The 13,837-nt window shown below is 39.6% G+C and overlaps 1 protein-coding gene across 2 annotated transcripts; it reads right to left on the bottom strand.

Moving 5' to 3' along the window:
- Positions 1 to 987: 987 nt before the first annotated feature.
- On the bottom strand, positions 988 to 13,420 carry kdm2ba (lysine (K)-specific demethylase 2Ba). Of its 2 annotated transcripts, none has more exons than XM_056729707.1 (10): positions 13,190 to 13,420; positions 8,368 to 8,634; positions 8,069 to 8,212; positions 7,697 to 7,783; positions 6,651 to 6,959; positions 5,473 to 6,470; positions 4,931 to 5,094; positions 4,691 to 4,852; positions 4,371 to 4,589; positions 988 to 2,508 (listed from the first exon to the last, which is right to left on the bottom strand). In XM_056729707.1, exons 1-10 carry the CDS (start codon positions 13,244 to 13,246, stop codon positions 2,327 to 2,329), a joined length of 2,589 nt encoding a protein of 862 aa, XP_056585685.1. In that variant the 5' UTR covers positions 13,247 to 13,420; the 3' UTR covers positions 988 to 2,326. The 2 variants fall into 2 exon arrangements, with proteins under 2 accessions (XP_056585685.1, XP_056585684.1); XM_056729706.1 differs by having other exon boundaries at positions 6,651 to 6,967; positions 7,696 to 7,783.
- Positions 13,421 to 13,837: the final 417 nt, after the last annotated feature.

Here is a 13,837-nt window from a genome sequence, read left to right on the forward strand (position 1 = left end):
CAGTTCAACCCGAAATAAAAAAACTGTTCACCCTCATACCATTCAAAACCAGCAAAGTCAAGTCTTTTTAAATATGAATGGCTGTTGTCCGTTGTTTACAACTTTTTTTACAAACATTTAATTAAATTAAGGACCATTAATTTAACAAAGATTTAAGTTAACCAACTAACTTGGAAACACTACACAGGCATAGCTGGGAAATATACTGACTGTAGATAGGCCTAGCTGAAGGCCTGTCTGTTATAACTGTGCAGCACAACACAGATGTAATATGTTTTATGAAAAGACCTTGAAAGAACATGATGAACATCTATTGTTTAGCACATTATAAACATAATAAAGACTTTAAAAAATAGGCAAAATAGGCCCCCTTAAATTTTTATTATTCTAATATACCCTCCCAACATCTCTCTTGTCTACTTTAAAAAAAAACGTAGCTCTGTATACTGCGTGCGGTAGGCTATATGAGACCACTTTTTATTGAAATTATTCTTTTTGTTGTTCTTATGTTGTTTCTGATTGCTTCCATTGTTTTCCTCAATTGTAAGTCGCTTTACATAAAAGTGTCTGCTAAATCACTAAATGTAAATGTAAACATTTCGCTAATTGATTCAGGATTTGCTACAGTCAATTGCAGATGCAATTGGGGAAAATAACGCACAGTTCACCCCAAAATATTTTTTTATTCCTCATGCCATTCAAAACCTGTTCATAGCTGCTGTCCTCCTAAAACCTTGTTCATATTTCATGCTATTTATTCTTTGCTATGAATTATTATTATAAGTCACCCTTTATTTTTGTTCTGTAAATAGCCATCCAAAAAATATTTAAAAATGCTTGACAACTTTGACAACACAGTATTTAATCATTTAAAAGTAGTGTTTTTTCCATTTCCTGTAAAAACGCTAATATGAACATCTGAGGTTTCGGAAGTACATTAACGCTAAGACTCTTACTCTGACTTTCTGTAAAATGAATCTGAAATAGTAACAGTAAATCAATTCATTTTTTATTACATACAAATATAAATAGGCGAATGTACATTAGAGTGTTTAGATAGCAAACGATGCCTTAATTTATAGTGGTACAGGTATGTGGCTTAAATCAAAACGGCTCCCTCTCTCAGAGTCACATTCCTGAGACAAACGTACAATAATACATCATTAATACCATCCATCATCACCAGTTTCCATTTTACAATAATAACCACTGTGAAAAAACAAGCACGTGATGGCTTTTATAGACAAATACTGAATGGGTGTTCAGCAAAGTCAAGTCTTTTTTGGCCTTGTAAGAAATAAATGCAGAACTACCTGATGGCGTTGTACAAAACAATATTACTGAGCTAGCTGGATTACATTACTGTAATTGCGTATGACCGTTGTCATTTGTTTACAACTTTTTTTACAAACATTTAATTAAATTAAGGACCATTTATTTAACAAATATTGAAGTTAACCACCTAACTCTGCAATTTGTTAGGTGTAACATCTTTAAATAGAGATACTGAAGAACAACAACACTACACAGGCATAGCTGTGAAATATACTTGCTGTAGATAGCTGAAGGCCTGCCTGTTACAACTGTGCAGCACAACACAGATGGAATATGGCACTGTTTTATAAATAGACCTTGAAAGAACAAACATCACACCTACTGTATATCTGCTCTGAGATTAGAACAGCAAGTACTTCAAGAAGAAAACGAGAACAGTCGAAAGTCACGAATGCAAAAGAAGTTGATCAGATTGGAGCATTCCAATAATAAAGACATAAAACAAACACCAAAGATATTTAAAAATTCCATTATATAAAAAAGAGAACAATACATATAACCCGGACGAAACCAAAATACACAAATCTCAACTGATACATCTTTTGTACAAAAACAGTTCGGAGGGTTTTGAATAATGTCATGCTTACTCTCCGTTTGGAGTAGCCGGAGAGCATGTAAATGTTGTATGTGTGTATCGTGGTTATACCCACCGCATTCTCTACTTTCTAACACAACACGTTTTAAATACAATCTCCCGGCATGTATTATCTCCTCTTATACATAAACAAAACTTGAAGAGTCCATCTTCATAATAAACCATTCAGAATAGGAGCATTATTATGTGCCTTTAAATAAACTACATCTCCTCCTTCCTCCCATTCATAAGGAGCTGACAAAAGTTTTTTCCACATACATGTGATGCAGTGCTTCGTTTTCTTGAGTCCATTTTCAGTCATTTATCCCAACACACGAGTACACCTGATACATAGTATCATTTAAGATTTCGGTGGGTTCTTTCCTCCCAGACACTAGAGGGTGCTGTGTAGCGCAACTAGCTCAGCTTCTGGAGCAGTTTATCCTCTTGCAGTTGAAAAGGAACGCTGACGGACATTTCGGCGATGAAGCGCTCGCAAGCCTGCCGGCTCACCTGCTTGCAGAAGCGTAGGTCAATGCGACAGATGCTCCCGCAGCGTTTGAAGTAGCTCAGTGACTGATCGGTGACCCTGTTACACACTGAAGAGAGAAAAGAGATGAACAATTTAACAATAATTTATCAATTTAACAAATAATAAAGTTTAACATAATAAGACTAGAGAACCCCTTCATCCGTTGTTAAAAAAAATCTTTCATCATTTGTCATTTCAAACCTGTAGGACTTTCTTTCTTCTGCAGAACACAAAAGAAGATATTTTGCCGAATGTTGGTAAATAACAACATTAAACTCTGTTGACTTCCATTCAACTATAAGACATTTCTCAATTTTTAATTTATAGTTTTGAATGACTAAAGGTGAACTATACCTTTAAAAAGCATTACATATAAATTACAAATCTGCGAAAAAAATTGTTGTAATGAACACAGAGAAAGATATTTGGAAGAATGCTTGTACGTTGTTCTGTTGAACATCAAATATAATATTTTGAAGAATGTAGGACAGCAAACAGTTCTGGGGCACAGTTCTGTCATTTTTCCTACTATGGTAGTCAATGGGGTCCAAGAACTGTTTGGTTACAAACATTCTTCCAAATATCTTTCACTTTGCTCAGTCAAATAAAGAAATGTATACAGGTTTCGAACAACTTGAGGGTGGGTGAGTGATAACAGAATCTTTATTTTTGGGTGAACTGTTCCTTTAAGTTATCAAAAATTTGTTTCATTGACAGACATTCTAGTAATTTACATACAGAATTTGATTTAATAAACCATCCTTTAACAAGTTGAAAATGTTTAATTGTTAATGTTTTAGAAATGAATCCCTTTTAAATTTGAGTTTCATTGTTATAATTTTGTTCAAAATACATTTTTTTGTTATAACTGTAAGCAGAGTGGATTGGTACAAGTCTAGTAATAAGTGGTTATGATATAGTAGGTATTAAAACAGTGTTTTCTTAGAAACCATTTGAAGAAAAAAGTATACTGCATTACTTAAAACCACAAAAAACTCTATATACAAATGAGCTATATACATTACAATATATAGCCTACAGTACCAGTCAAAAGTTTGAAGACACCTGAGTTAAGTGCTTATAAATATTTTAAATCATTTTATCTCAATGTGTGCTTCATGTCTTACTTCTGTAGACAAAAATATAACTGTGCCAACATACCAATTTCATTAGAAAACAAAAAAAATATATATATATTTTTTTTTAAATGGATGACCAAAAAGATCAACAAAATGCAGCCAAGAAGAACCCGAAATAGATGGGAACTCCTTCAACACTCTTTAAAGTGTCACAAAACCTCCCTGTCGTTTTTGAAAATGCAATTAAAATGGGCGTGAACGCTGTGAGAGGAAGGGGCGTTAAAAACCGCTGAAGGTTCCGGTATGGGAGACGGGCGCTCCAATCACAAGGCGCTGTTATGAATAATTAGGAGAAATTACTTCTCATTGCTCCAGAAAACAGTCTCATAAATAATAATGAGACGTCATCCATGTTCTATAGTATATCGCCCCGTCTGATCCTTTGACGTTGGCAAGATGAGGATTTTAAACCTGGAAGGCAAAAATAGCCCAAAAAAGCTAGAAAATAAACTGGTTTTCTCTACTGTAATAACTTAGAGTTGCTAACATTGTTCTCTATGATGTGTAACACAACCAACTTTGTTTATGTCTAAATAAATTTTGTTTAGTGTTTTGTAACTCTTTAAAGAGCTTGCTAGGGTGAGACCTTGAGAAGCTAAACGATAAAATGCAGAGAGAATGATTTAGCAGCTGCTTTGAAGATGCTAAAATATAACAGTTTGGATTTATTTTAGATGCTTTTAGTCACAACATAATTCCCACAGGTACACTTGTCCTACTCTATAGATTTAATTATTCTAAATGGTGGAAAAAATTCCAACTTTTGACTGTACAAAAACCGTGTTATTACCAGAGAGGTTGACATCAGTTAGGGAGTCTCTAGTGGTGGTCCCTGCGGCCGTCAGCAGGTTGACTGACTGATCATTTATATGATTGCAGTAACTCAAATCCAGTCTTGACAGCAGAGGCATGTTTTTAATGACGAGCCGCAGAGAGTTGTCGGTGATGTCCAAACCAGCCAGACGCAGGTCATTGACATTCCGTAGTTTGCTGCGTGTGTCCATTTGACCTGTTACAAATGACAGATATAGATAATATGATACAGGGATATGTAATGATGATGTATGAATCAGTGAATTTGCTCCTGTCCATTATATAACTGTTTATTACCTGGTCTGTTGTCGGTGGGAGGAGACAGTAGGTCTCTCATCTGGGGGTCTTTGAGCCCCTCAACCCACTGCAGATCTAAAGTGCGCAGCAGAGGACAACTGGAAGTGCAGAGAGCCGAAACGGCCACCCACGAACAGCCGGACAAGAGAAGAACCCTCAGACCTGCGTCCAAACACATGTACAGGGGTTTAAAGACATCTGATGATGTGGATCTGAGCAAATGGGCAAATAAACACTGACCCGGTAGTCGGTTGATAAGCCAACTTAATTGCTTTTTGGAAATGTTGGTCCAGCTCAGGTCAAGAGTCATGGGCTGTCTTCGAATGATTCCACTCAGCATGAGAGGTGTGATGGACTTGCAACGCTTCAGATCGATACGGGTCCATAACTTTTTGTCGCAGCACCTAAAACACCCAAAGATATTATTTTCGGGGGTTGTAAAATTACAAAGCAATTCATTAGCTTGGAATTGCATATTGCGATAATAACATTTAGGTCCCATCCCATATTCCCAACTACTAGCCTTTGTTAGCTTTCTCTAAAAAGTCCATGAGACCCTAGGTTGTTCCATCATCCGATGGTTAAAAATGGTGCTCATGAGCACACTAAAGACACGGTTACGAAGATTACATCAACAAAACCTGCACGTGGCAATGCAGCCCATGCTACATTATGTCACAGGAATGCACAAGGGCTGATGTTGACATTAGGGACAGGAACTGAAATACCAGATCAAATAATAATAATTCAATAACCATCCAAGTGTGCTAAACTATTCTCACCAGCGGTTCCAGGTCCGGCACACCCGCATGCACACACAAAGCTCACGATGGCTCAAGTGACTGAAGATAGCCAACCAGGCTTCTCGAGGAGCTACGTGATTACGCCCATCGGCCAGCGGCAGCCTGTCGGGCGGAGGGCAAATTGGAGGTGGCCGGATCACATGCCGTTCCATCTGCACACACTTTGGAGGGGAACGAGCTGGAAGGGGCCTGACCGCAGGTGAACTGCGGTTCAAACCCAACGGGGTGATCTGAGGTGGATAAAAGTGCCGCAGCTCCCAAGATGTTCCATTCATCTCTCTTGCTCGAAGGTGTGGCCTCTCCCCTCCTCCGTCTCCGCCTCCTCCCCTTTCTCCTCTTTCGCCTCCTCCGCCGTTCCCTGCGGTTCCGTTCCGTAAGCCTCTCTTTGGTTCCTCGTTCTCGCTGTCCTCCGGTTCGCTCTTGAGAGGCTGCTGGTTCTCATTGGCCAGTGAGTGTTCGGTGCGGCGGATCTCCATGTTGAGCTGCTTGCTGAGCTCAGCGCTGAGCTGTCTGTTCTGAGGCTTTCGACGGTGCCGTTTCACCCGGGCTCGTTGCGGCTTTTCCTGAGTCTCGCTGCTTTCGCTGCTGGGTCCTGCCCTTGGGGAGCTGCACCGCGACGCGTCGCTCTCGAGCAATACTGATTGGTTCTTTAAAGTAGGGCTGCTGTCTCTGCCCCTTTTGCCGTCTTCCTCCTCTTCTTCGTCGTCGTCCTCCTTGTCTTCATCTTGGTCTTCCACTTTTCTTATGTTGCTGTAGTCCCTCAGGGATCGGAAAGGTGGATCCCTCTCTTCCCGCCTCTCGGTGTCTTGTTCTTCCTCTTTCTTTGCCGTGCTGTAGTCTTTCTTGAATGAACGGCGAGGCGGTTCTCGCTTCTCTAGCCTTTCATCCTCCTCATCGGAGTTATCGTCGTCTTCTTCTGTTTTCATATGGGAGAGTTTAGGAATCAAAGGCTCTTCGGGCCTCCAGGGCTTCTTAGGCTAAAAATTGTTAAAAAGTATTTCAGTAAATTCATAAAAACTTTGCACATCTTATTAAAAATATATCTCCACACAGTTCTACTTAGATTTAGATTCAAACCGATGACCTTGGTGTTGCTTGCACCATGTTCAACCATTTAAACTTCAGAAAAAGGTTTGCATACTGTTCTTTGATGTTACCTTCTTTTTAGTGCTAGCCTCTTCTTCCTCTTCATCGTCGTCAAATAACTTCCTCTTCTTCCTCAAGAAGTTGGGAACTTCAGATCGTGGTCTTGGCAGACCACTGGGACTTAAGAGAGGGGCCATACGTGAGGGCAGGTCCTCATTCTTCAGTCTGGGGGTTTCCTCTCTCTCTGTTTTTCTCTTCACAGACGCTGCTCCAGAAGAGGTCTGGTCTCCATCCTCTCTCCCGTCACGTCCTGCTTTCTGTTCCCTCAGCAGGGAGCCCGGCAGGTTGGATGCGTACTTGAAGCCTGGTCCCCTTTTTTGCTTGCAGGCCAAAGAGTGGTGAAAATACAAAAGACAACTTTATATCTTTTGATTGACATTAGTTATGAGACAGTTTGAATTGGGAAAATATATTACCAGTAACACATTACAATGCTGTTGTATTTGTTAACATTAGTTGTTAACCCATGCAACGTCAAAGCAGTTTATGCAACCGGCCCCAGTTTTTCAAGTCGTTTTAGTTGTTTTAGTTGTAGTTTTCTCTCGGCCAAATATGGTCCTATCCTAACAAACCATAAATCAATGGAAAGCTTATTTATTCAGCTTTCAGATAATGTAAAAATCTCAATTTCGAAAAATGTACCAATAAGACTGGATTTGTTGTCATGGATATATGTGAACTGATATATTTTGTCATTTTCTTAAAGGGACATGACACCCAAAAATAAACATTCTTTCATCATTTACTCATCCTTATGTCATTCCAAACCTGTATGACTTTCTTCTGCAGAACACAAAAGAAGATATTTTGAACAATGTTGGTGATTCTTTCGCTCTTTTTTGTTAACAGAAGAAAGAGTCGTAGGTTTTAAACCAAAGGAGAGTGAATAAATAATGACATATTTTTGGGTGAACTATCATTTTAATCCTTTTTAACACTTTTATAAACACTTTGTCACCAAATACTTTCACCAACTTGTTAGAAACACTCCTACAATGCATCTGTGTTACCCTCAAGTTATATTAAACATCTCCAAAGCTGTTCCCAAGATACTCACTTTTCCAGTTTTCCCTGCGTAGTTGCATTTAGGACATTCCCAGCAGTTTGGAAGTTCATCGTTCACAACTCCAGGTGCATCTTTCACCTATATGGACAAGATATCATCTTAAAACAAAGTAACAAAAGAGTGTGTTTTCATGTTAACAGAGTCATTGTATGTAATGTGACTACAACAGCACACAATAATTAAAGAGGAATTGAATGGAGTTAAATACAGCCACAGCACACTAACACACCCAGCCTCGTTCTATTCTGTACTTATAGATAACAAAAAAAGGGAAACAGTATACGCCATTGTGCATCTATATCCTTGTGTTGTTAGTTCAGTGTTTGTAAACAAAGGTCAAGGTCAAATTTGAATTGGTGTGACCTTGAGGCAGTTGGGATGGACAATCTCATTGCAGATGGAGCACTCCATGAGCATGGCGTTAAACTTCTCATCTTCATCGTCGAGCGTGTCTTCTTTACCAGCCTCGCCGCACACTACACATACAGCTGTATGCGGTAACACAGGCTGTGGAAAGAATATGCAAATGTTAACACCTGTATATCAAACACAGATGTAAGTTTTTCAATTTTTTGTAAAATAATATTCTTAACTGTACTTCTGTACCAACTCTGCAACCAGTTCATGAATCTTGTCTGTTTATGTGTTGTTGAGTTTCTTACCGCTATACACTGTCTCATAATGCAAGACTGTTTCATGCGACCGGGTCCTCCAAACTTCTTCATGTCCTTACAGAAGTGACACTCTCCACATTCCGTCCGGACACACGCCTCACACTTTCGGCATCGTGTACGTCGGCGGCGGGCTCCAGAGGAGGTCCGGTTGGATGGCAGCTTGACTGCTGCTGTGGTGGATGAAGAGCTGGAGGCTGCCGGAGTCGTCGCTGTTGATGCAGCCATTTTGGATTTTGGCCGGTTGGGTAGCCGTTGCTAATGGAAGCATAAAAAAGAATAGGGCGAAATAATCAACATTTGTGTATAAAATTATTCCCATCGAAACGGTAAAACACTACCCAGATTGAAGATTAAACTAAAGCAAAAAAGTCTTACAAAAGGTAGTATCTTGTAAGTCACTTTGGGAAAAAAAAGTGTCTGCTACACAAGTAAATGTAAAACAGCTATCATGTTGCCATATTCGACCTATGACATACCAACAAACGCCACAAAAACAATTTGCCATATATATATTTTCCCCCCAAATAACAGCTTTATGGCACAGCAGTTATTGCACACAAGCGATTCACCTAAAACCTGGTGACGTTTTCTTGCATAGAACACGAAAGAAGAAATTTTGAAGGAAGTTTGTCACCGAACAGCGCCGGCACCCACTCACTTCTACTGTACAGACACAAAACCAATGCAAGTGAATGGGGCCCAGTTAGCAACATTCTTCAAAATATATTCTTTTGTGTTCTGCGGAAGAGAGCTATATTAGTTTAAAATAAGGGTCACGCAAAAGATAACAGAATTTTCATTTTTGGGTGAACTATAACTTAAACAGATGCACTTGGTCATCCGAGTATTGTTCATAATGGAAGTATCAATGATACTTTTGCATACTACTCATTTGATCTACTCTCTCTTGCATAAAATATAGCAGAGAAGTACATATATTGAGTTGTGGGGTAAGTCCATTTCATAACATTTGCTTGTAAAGAAGATTATCAAAAACAGCACAAGTCATCTGGTTTGCACCTGATCAAATGTGTTGCTAAGTGCTTTTCATAATTGCCTCATTCTATCCAGCCCTCCACGACTCAAATCTCTTTCCAGCCCCTCTTACATTGTATGTTTACCCACCCGCAGTCATAAGACTCCTATTGTATAATGCATTCAATATGCATTCATCTTCTGAAATTTATGCTTCGACCCATTATTTTTTCACTCTTAAGATTTGTTTAGCATCAATCTTGCAATGCTGATGCAGCTGAGCATTAACCTGTTTAGGGACTACATCAGCCTGCTCTGATATCTAGACCCTTGCACTTGGTCTCTAATGCAATAAACAGAACAAATAGTGGATTCCAGCAAACAGCCTCATAACATCTCTCTGTTGCTGGCGTTCATATACAGGTTTGAATAAATTTCATATACATTTTGAATACGAGTTGAAAAATCCTTTATTTCCTCTATACCAGTGATCTACCCAGTGTTTTGCTACTGTGATTTTTCTTTAGTTTAGTGAAATGGATTGACTGTGACACCAAACATATGCAAATAATGAAAACTGTATTTTTGTGTTGCCACAAGCAGTCTTGCTCATCCTTATTATCTCTTGCATTAGCATCTATACAGTCTTTAGTATTCTCCACTTCACTGCTTCAACCACAACCATCTTCATCTGTGTTTCCTCCATTTCAAATAAGTGTTGTTATCTTGCCTCCCAGATAATGAATACAGTACAACGCATGCACAAAACTGCAGTGCAGTACTGGAAGTCTGTCCTTCTGCAAGTGTAACCATGGCAACACAGCAGTTCCTGCTGACTGGTGGAGAAAAGGAAACTGAAATGGTCTTCTTCGAGGTTTAATTGGTTCAGAAGGGGGAAGTGGTTGATGATTTCAATGTCAGTTTTTTTTACAACAACTGTATTTAGTTGGAGATCTTTCCATCGAGGGATTAAACATGAACATTGTGCAGTCATTACAGTGTTTTACATCATTATACTCATTACATCTTTACATACACAGTATTTAATGCTGTAACATTGATTGTGTGGATATTCAAAGATCTGGCAGGAGATCAACAATGCCATTCATCTTCATGGGATGGTTTAGATCCAGCAACTAATTCATCGCAGTCGAACTCAGAAACAAACACTGGTGTACATTACTTCAAATCCCACTCTACTTCGTATGACATCATTTCCCAACAAAACAACTCTAATGCAGTTATTCCTCTGGTACACAATGTCATCATAACAAATACAAGGAACTGCTGAGCAACACAGACTGCAGACTATAGGAATGCACAAGCACAACTTTTTGTGTTTTTGTGCTTTGGAGTGATACATCACAGCTGTGACCTCAACTCTCCTTGTTTAAGTAAGGAAGCCATTACGAGATATGCATTTCAAAACAAGAGAATGCTGCCTCTCTGCCAACATCCTTCAGCTGTCATATGGCCACCTACTTCTTCACCTCTAAAGAACTATGGTTTGGACTGCTTACGGGTCATCTAAATCAGTCCAAAGCAAACCAGACTGTTAAGAAGGGCTTATTCTGTTATCTGTTGAAACATGTACAGTAAATGAATGTTTCATATGATGAAATTCCCAAGTTTTCGCGGTGCAAGGTGTGCTTCATGAATAAAGAAGGAATAGGCAATGGTGCAGATGGAAATGATCGAAGCTCTTAGTTCGCTGCTTGTTGGGATTGAACCAGCCCTAAACTTTGACCACAACCCTGCATCTCGTCGGCAGGTGATGGATTGCAAGTGTACCAGGAAGTCTCAGGGATCATTTATCAACACAATGAGAGAGAACGTGGGGGTGGTTCAGTCCTACGGATACCTTGGAGTCCAAGAAAATAGCTGATTACACAAACAGCACAACTGTGCTGTGCAAAAGAAATCATGAAGACATTATTTTCTTAGGACACATCCGTTAGAGTCCAAGCAATCCAGCATGAAGTTCATGAAAAACCTTTGTACCTACATTCTTCAACATGCTACAATAACTACTAGCTACCCAAGACCCTTTAAGATGTGTTCAAGATTCAAAGACCTTTTTAAGACTTGTTTAGATAGCATGCCAACCTTCAACAACGACAATACAGTTCTATACTATTCCATTCACCTTTTTACTGGGACTAGGTCTAGGAAAAATATCCAGACCAATTCTTCCACAACTCAGTGTACCCACCAATTAAGATGATCTGTTATTCTTCTTTGTGATGAACACACGCAACAATACACTAATGTTGTAGATTTAATCATCCATGAATGATCTTCCATACACGCCAGCCAAAGCATAATTACAATTTGATCTTCCGTATAAGTGGGTGTTTACTCAAAGACATCATTGAGCACTTTGGCCTGATTCTTGGCACCTTTATATGGCTCTGTCACATGTCATGAGACTCAGAAGTCAGGGGAGTGGATGTAAAAGGACCCAATGTGTGCTTGAATCATAAGGCCTCAATTCATCACCAGTCCTACCGCCTCTGCAGAATTAAGTGAACAGGAATGATGAGCCAACAGGTCAGTGATAACATGTTGAACTTTAGGTGCTATGTGTGGGAAACATGTAGACTCCTTATGATGCAATTCTGTGTAATGAGCAAGTTAAAACACTGGACAGTTTATACAGACCAGTTTAAGTCTTTGAAGCACAGACATCACAAGAGACTGAAGAATTTGAGTAAATGTAACTTTTTGATTTATAGATAAGTGACTAACACACCTACCAATGCTGAACTTTATCAGTGGGACCCCTTAAGAGCAGCTGGGCTCTCCTTTTGTTCCCCCCCACTTTGCTTTCCCCTCCCCCAGTCTTCAACAGCATTGGATCTGCTTTTGTGATATACCCAGCTATACATGAACACATACTAAAATAAGGCAATTTTTATATGCATAAATTCTTTGTGTTTTTCTTTTTGTGTGTGTGGCTCTTATTTAAATGTGACTTCTGCTTTGTATGTGTGTGCTGAACACAGCCCACCATGTGTTTCATGTCCTAGTGACTTTTCTCATAATATAAATGCATCAGATTCACAGCAGTCTGACATGAAAATATGCACATAAACAAAAAACATACTATACTACACTAGCTTCATCTTTCCTTCCAATCTCTTTTATGGTTAAAACTGAAAAAACTCCCAGTTGATCATTAAAAGTTTTAAGCCCAACAAATACTTGTATGTCCTATAGATTTGAAGTTTTGAGTAGCAGTGCACCATGGGAAGAGAATTTAGGGGCAACACATGTTTAGTCATGCCGCTTCTAGGAAACTTTAATCCTATACTATTCACACTCCTAACAGAGTAAAAATATCTCCACCAAAAAGTCCAAAAGTCCAAGTGCAATTTTAGTAGCTAAGAACTTAAAAACAGGGAGACAAATGAGTAAAGAAAGCACTAAAAACATGGATGGGTGCACAAAGGTACAAAGCTTATCTAAAAATGAAACAATCTAGTTTTCCTTGAACCAACACAAAACCATTCTGAAGTAGTCATACATGACTCAAAGACCACAACCAACATCTCAGTGCAGACAAACAATAAACAGAAGCTCAGTATAGCGAGCAAAGCGATGTTTTCTTTCCTGCCGTATTTCCCGTTCCAACCAACCAAGCTGCAACCCAAAACGGGAGAATAAAAAGAAGAACTGGGAAATGATCAGATGGAAGGACCTGGTAGAGAAGGCACGTGCCGACATTTTCCAGGCTTGTTTGAGAGTCATGCTAGTACGAGGAAGGGAACCCGAGAAGGCACCTAATTGTTTGTGTGAGCGTGAATGTGGTGAGATAGAGAGAGAGCGCCCTGACCTGTTCGGCTGTGTCCGAGTCGTAATCCTCTTCGTCGGCGCTCAGTGACATGGCCATGGCTGTTTGATCTCATAGCCAGCCAGACAAACAAAACATACACATGGCTATGCCCCCAGAATCCAGTCGCCCTCGATTCCTCTTCTTCCAACCTTCCCCAACGTCTTGCTTTTCTCCCCCTTTCTTTTCCTGTCTGAAATGGGCAGCTGCACAGGCACACACCAGCCAGCTATCTCATGCATATGCACCAGAAAAAGAAGATGGGGGAGAGGGGGGACTTAGCTCAACCAATCAGAGACCACCTGGCGTCCAGTTACAGGCTTGCCTACAAAGAGCACACATTGTGGTGGGTCTGGATGGGAGATGGAGGGGGAAGGGTAGTATTGCTGCACACAAAGGACTAGTCTGACATTAGGAGGAGAAGCTTTCAGCATGTGAGAGCAAGGTCCTGCTCTGTGAGTGATTCAGAGGGTCTGATTTGGTCTTCCTTAAATAGAGGAAGTTGTTGGTTTATCTTGGTTTGATTGTTTATGCCTGCTTTGTTGTTTTCTGCAGTGCATGCAGGTTTCGACAACAGTGTTTGTAGGATGAGGAGGAGTGCTGATTTGAATGACAATGGTTGAATGTCTTTATAAAATCTGAAGGTAGATT

The sequence above is a fragment of the Triplophysa dalaica genome, chromosome 18 (assembly GCF_015846415.1).
Source record: "Triplophysa dalaica isolate WHDGS20190420 chromosome 18, ASM1584641v1, whole genome shotgun sequence".
Classification (NCBI taxonomy): Eukaryota; Metazoa; Chordata; class Actinopteri; order Cypriniformes; family Nemacheilidae; genus Triplophysa; species Triplophysa dalaica.